The sequence below is a fragment of the Otolemur garnettii genome, unplaced genomic scaffold, assembly GCF_000181295.1.
Source record: "Otolemur garnettii isolate 467f Iridium unplaced genomic scaffold, OtoGar3 scaffold00021, whole genome shotgun sequence".
Classification (NCBI taxonomy): Eukaryota; Metazoa; Chordata; class Mammalia; order Primates; family Galagidae; genus Otolemur; species Otolemur garnettii.
This window is the reverse complement of record NW_003852416.1, coordinates 24108952-24114951: the sequence shown is the minus strand read 5'-3', so window position 1 is coordinate 24114951 and position 6000 is coordinate 24108952. Positions and strand designations below refer to the sequence as shown.

The window sequence follows — 6000 nt, the reverse complement described above, 5'->3', positions numbered from 1 at the left end:
AAACGCCCTTTGTTTTCGTAAAATCTTTGGAATATCCATAACTAAACTAAAAAACCATGATAACGTCAATTTATTTCACCATGGGCAGAAACAGTGTGATGCCATGGCACTCTACCCAGGATGACAGCCTGAGGCTCTGTCAAAAAAAAAAAAAAAAAAGAAAGAAATGCCCTTGGAGGAGGACACTGAGTAGGCTGGGAGGTTCAGTGATGTCACCACCCATTTTCTATGTTCTCTGCAGCACTGTGAGCCCTTGAGAGCAACCACTGTGTGCTTTTCTCAGTATCCCCAGCCCCGGCATGGCACTGACACTATACAGCATGGCGCTGGACAAATGTACAGCATGATGTGGTGAACGCTGAATACACGTTACATGTGGAGGAAGGAGCAGGTGGCATCTTGTAACCAACAAACAGAGCCAGTCATCATGGTTACTTAGAGCCAGTGAAGACCATTATGCAGTCCCTCGCAAACCAGGTTAGTATCAGACACTCCCTGACATTGCCCTGACTGGCATCCCCAGTAGGATTGCCATGAAAAATTCAGGAGGCCCAGTTAAATTTGACTTTCAGATAAACAATTGCTTCTGAGCACAGTATGTAGTACTTAGAGAATATAGGAAAAAGAATCATTCTTTATCTGAAATTCCAATTTAATTGGGCATCCTGGTTTTTTACTTCCTAAATCTGGCTACCCTAATCTCTTGCCACAGCTGATCCTCTTGAAAATGTGCATTGCTGATTAGAACAGAACCAGGAAGGAGGTGTGGATGGGTCAGTGATATGGAACCCAGAAGCTAACTTAGAGACCTGAGAGTGGAAGTCAGGGGAGGAGAAGGTTAGGAGAATTCAAATAAATAGAATGGAAATAAAAACTTCATCATCACACATGACAGGTGGTAGGTAACATAGGCCTTCCCAAAGTTGTCTACATCCTGGTCCTTGCAACTTATGAGGCTATTACCTTACCTGACAAAAAGGACTCTGCAAGTGTGATTAAGTTAAGGAGACTGAGATGGAGGGTTCTCCTGGATTAATTACCCGGGTGGGTCTAATGTTGACAGGAGAGTGCATGTAAGGAAGGAGGTAGGTGGAGAGTCAGGGTCAGAAGAGGCGATGGGACAACAGGAGCACGGGTCTGTGATCAGCCTAAGACACAACTGGCCATTGCTGGCTTTGAACACAGAAGCCAAGGAATGTAGACAGCTTCCAAAGCTGGAGAAGGTGAGGAAATGGATTCTCCCCTAGAGCCTCAAGAAGAATGCAGCCCAGCCACCACCTTGATTTCAGCCCAGGAAGACCATTTCTGGGTTCTGAGTTCCTGGACTATAAGATAATAGATCTGTGTTGCTTTATGCTGCCAACTTTATGGTATTTTGTTACAGCAGCCACAAGAAGTTAATCCATTGCCATAGCAAGAAGAAAATGTCACATCGTTTTGTTTTGTTTTTGCCATAGAGAATAACCACTTTAAAGTTCCTTTCCTAGCAAATGCAATTGATAAGACTCAACAGTATCCACTTTCTCCTGACAACTTTGCAAGAACCTGGTAGCAGCGTTTCTTTGCTCCCAGGTAGGGAGGCTGGAGCTCAGAGAAATGGGGCCACTTGCTCAAAGCCACTCAGCCAGTGTCACTACTGCCAAGTCAGATAGGATCCTCCCAGGCTGGGCCAGGGTCGGGTTGGGGCTGTGAATTTCCAGGTATTTTGACTAAGGCTGCCATAGCCTTCTTCCCTGGGCAATCACAGCTGACCCAGATTTGAAATGCACTTGCTATAGCCTGGATTTTTTTTTGCTTGGGAATGAAGAGACTAATTGTGGTCTCTAATTATTCAGGGCATTATGATTCTTGTTCTGTTACTGCTTGGGGTTTGCGGTTTGCTCTCTCCCAGATGTCTCCAGACAAGAAAGATAAAGTCCCATGTCTTGTTTGGCACTTGCCAGCCTATAAAGTGGCTCCACAGCAGTCCTTCCATGGGGCTAGGTACATGTGCAGATTCCTGTTCCCTACCTTACAGAGAGGAAAACTGAGGCTTCAATAAGAACAAATGGCTGCCTGCTTAAAGTGGGCTCTTCTGACAGCTGCTCAGTTCAGGTAGGACCTGGAGAAGACCAGAGATTGGGCAGAGGGGAGACTGGGAGGAGGGGAGGGACAAAGATTTCCAGGTTGGCTCTTGCAGGAGTCCCATGGAAGAAAAGAAAGAAAGAAAAGCAGCCTCCCCTGAGCATGGGTGGCTGGGACTTGGGGAAGAAGGGTCACTCATTAAGGGGCCTCAGCTGCATAGCACGGAATATCTCTGTTTAGTGACTGCTGCTATACTTGTAGGTGCCCAGTGCAAATGTGGGGGATCATCCATCCCTCTTAGGGCATGCTTTGTGGGGCTTCCAGGGCCCTGAAAGCAGAGAAGGAAGATAGAAAAGAAGGCTAGGAAAACTAGGTCTTTCTATGTCATTCCGTGTTTGGTTCCATCAAGACCCAACAGAGCAGCAGGTCCCCAGGGCAGCATAGAGGCTTGTTCCCAGAGCACCACTCCCTTCCTCTCGTCCACACCCATCACTTGGGGGTAGGTATGCAGGCTGGGGGTGCTGAGACTTCAGAAGCTGAAGACCTGGGCTGCGTCTCTGGTCTGCATCTCTGGTCTGCATCAAGGAATGCAAGGCAACACTGTTGAGTTTGAGCTCAGGAGATGGATTGACTGGGTTTGGATCCCCGGCCTGCCACTTAATTATCTGTGTGGTCCTGAGCAGCTCTTCTCAGCCCTGATCAAAAGCCTAACTCAAAGGGCTACTTTGGGAATTAAATGACGTCATGTAATCCAATATCTTGGTACACAGTAGGTGCCCATTAATGATAGCTGCTATAAAAATATTTGTTATCAGAGTCCAGTTTCACTATAGAATAGTGTGCTCCTGTAAACTTATTAAACCTAATTTCCAAGTACAGAAAGAACTTCCTGCCACAAAGAAGCCAAGGCCCAGCCTCCCCCACCAGGTGGGAATTCTGCTGGGGCCCTGAACCCAGCCCTAAAAGGGGCAACTGCTTTTTCCCTGCAGGGAGCCTTGCTTGATGCTAAGTTTCCATATGAGTCTTGTGATTCTTAAGCCAAGGAGGCAATATTTCTTCTCATGACTAAAAGTGGAAACAAACTGCTAATTCATACCCTTAAAAAAATTGGCTGCAAAGCCTGCTTTATTGACAGAGCCGTCGGACACAAACTTCATCCATAGCATATTGGAGCTTGACTTCACATCCTCTGGCTTCTCGTAGCCACAAAAGTGGCCGATCAGGGCACTCTCTTCTGTGGGGCCATCTCGGATTTCCAGGTAGTCATATGCACAGGTGTCGTGCCTTTCAATCTAAAGGGAGAAACAGAGGCAACATGGGTGATTGTTGGTCGAAGGCTAAACTTTAAAATTTCTCATTTAAGCCAGGTGTTGTGGCGGGCGCCTGTAGTCCCAGCTACTTGGGAGGCTGAGGCAAGAGCATCGCTTGAACCCAAGAGTTTGAGCTATGATGCCACAGCACTCTACCAAGGGTGACAAAGGGAAGCTCTGTTTCAAAAAACAAAAAAAAAATTTTTAAAAATACAAAAATAAAATAAAATAAAAGTTTTGATTTAGAAGGGAACCCAAATATCACTTCTCAAAAGCTAACCAAGACTCCAAAGGACCTGAGTGCGTCCTGGGTTTCTCCACATCATCTCCTAGTTGCAGAAGCTGAGGTTGAATCAAGCTGAGAAGAGATTAAGAGAGGGTAAACTGGGAAGAACGAGTCTACAAAAAGTCCTTGGTTTCAATTCTAAGTTTTCATTTTGATTATTCCCCTCAATCTTCCTGCAGCCTTCAGAAATGAGGTGAACTCAATTCAAAGCCTGCAAAGATTTGAATAACAGATGTCCTGGCACAAGTCACCATGGGTTTGAAAATGGCCTCTTAGGAAACTCATTTTTATAGCACAGAAAGCAGCTAGTAAAAGTTGCCATTTACTTCACCATTGGTAAGACAACCCAGGCAACACTCACCTCAAAAGCTTGGAAGGTCAGTCCCACGTGAAACCCCTCGGAAACGGAAATCCTCCAAACACATTCCTTGGAAGGTCTGTAGTCATCTGGGTAGTTGGGAGATTGAATTTGGCCAGCATCTTTGACAATGTCTCCACCACAGGTAGCTTTAGAAAAACACAGCACAGGAGCAAGAGGGAGTCCCTGGTCAGATCTTAGGAAGAAAGATTTGGAGGCGGGGCGCAGGGGGGTGGGGGTGGGGGGCGGCACACACATCACCACTAGGTGGCTCCACTCGCCAGCACTTTCATCTCCCGCTGACAAAGACTGTGCCTCCAGAAGGCACTACTCCGTTTGCCTTCAACTTGGAAAGTTTTTCATTTAAAGGCAATAACCATGTCATGCAGCAGTTCTGTACCTTCCCTGTGCATCCAAATCACCTGGCAGGTTTTTCAAACTGTGGAAGCCAGAGCCACATCCCCAGAGATTCTGATCTAGCTGGGTCTGGGGAGCTTGGAGCAGCACTGACATTCCCCAGGTGATGATGATCCTAATGCAGAGGGTAGAGGACCTCTGGTGCAGAGGGCCACATGCAGGCACATGGTGCACGCACACGGTTCACACATGGTTCACACACACAGTACACACGCAGTGCACGCACACGGTTCACACACAGTGCATGCACATGGTTTGCACACACAGTACACACACAGTGCACGCACATGGTTCACACACAGTACACACACAATTCACACACGCAGTACACACGCAGTGCACACACATGGTTCACACACAGTACACATGCAGTGCACGCACATGGTTCACACAGTACACGCACACGGTTCACACACAGTACACATGCAGTGCACGCACATGGTTCACACACAGTACACACACGATTCACACACGCAGTGCACACACATGGTTCACACACAGTACACACACACAGTTCACACACGCAGTGCACACACATGGTTCACACAGTAAACACACATGGTTCACACACACAATACACATGCAGTGCACACACGGTTCACACACACAGTACACACGCAGTGCATGCACATGGTTCACACACAGTGCATGCACATGCTCACACAGAGTACACATGCAGTGCACACACACGGTTCACACACAGTTCACACACAGTACACGCACATGGTTCACACACAGAGTACACATGCAGTGCACACACACGGTTCACACACAGTACACGCACATGGTTCACACACAGAGTACACACGCAGTGCACACACATGGTTCTCACACAGTGCACACACGGTTCACACACAGTGCACACACACGGTTCACACACACAGTACACACGCAGTGCACACACGGTTCACACACACAGTACACACACAGTGCACGCACATGGTTCACACACACAGCACACACACACAATTCACACACACAGTACACATGCAGTGCATGCACATGGTTCACACACACAGTACACTCACACAGTGCACACACACAGTGCACACACATGGTTCACACAGTACACACATGGTTCACACACGGAGTACACATGCAGTGCACACACATGGTTCACACACAGTTCACACACAGTACACGCACATGGTACGCACAGTACACACATAGTGCACACACACGGTTCACACACAGAGTACACACGCAGTGCACGCACATGGTTCTCACACAGTGCACACACGGTTCACACACAGTGCACACACACGGTTCACACACACAGTACACACGCAGTGCATGCGCATGGTTCACACACAGAGTACACATGCAGTGCACACACACGGTTCAAACAGTTCACACACAGTACACGCACATGGTTCACACACACAGTACACACGCAGTGCATGCACATGGTTCTCACACAGTGCACACACGGTTCACACACAGTGCACGCACATGGTTCACACACAGTACACACGCAGTGCACGCACATGGTTCACATACACAGTACACACGCAGTGCACGCACACGGTTCTCACACAGCTCCAAAAGGGAGCTTAATAATTTTC

At 47.7% G+C, this 6000-nt stretch overlaps 1 protein-coding gene across 1 annotated transcript in view; it reads right to left on the bottom strand.

Moving 5' to 3' along the window:
- The window catches only part of TLL2 (tolloid like 2), a 134407-nt gene that overhangs the window by 21155 nt on the left and 107252 nt on the right, over positions 1-6000 (bottom strand). The window contains exons 12-13 of the mRNA XM_003787305.2: positions 4022-4167; positions 3161-3356 (exon numbers count right to left, since the gene is read on the bottom strand). Of these exons, the coding sequence (XP_003787353.1) occupies positions 3161-3356; positions 4022-4167 (342 nt within the window). The remainder of the gene's footprint in view (positions 1-3160; positions 3357-4021; positions 4168-6000) is intronic.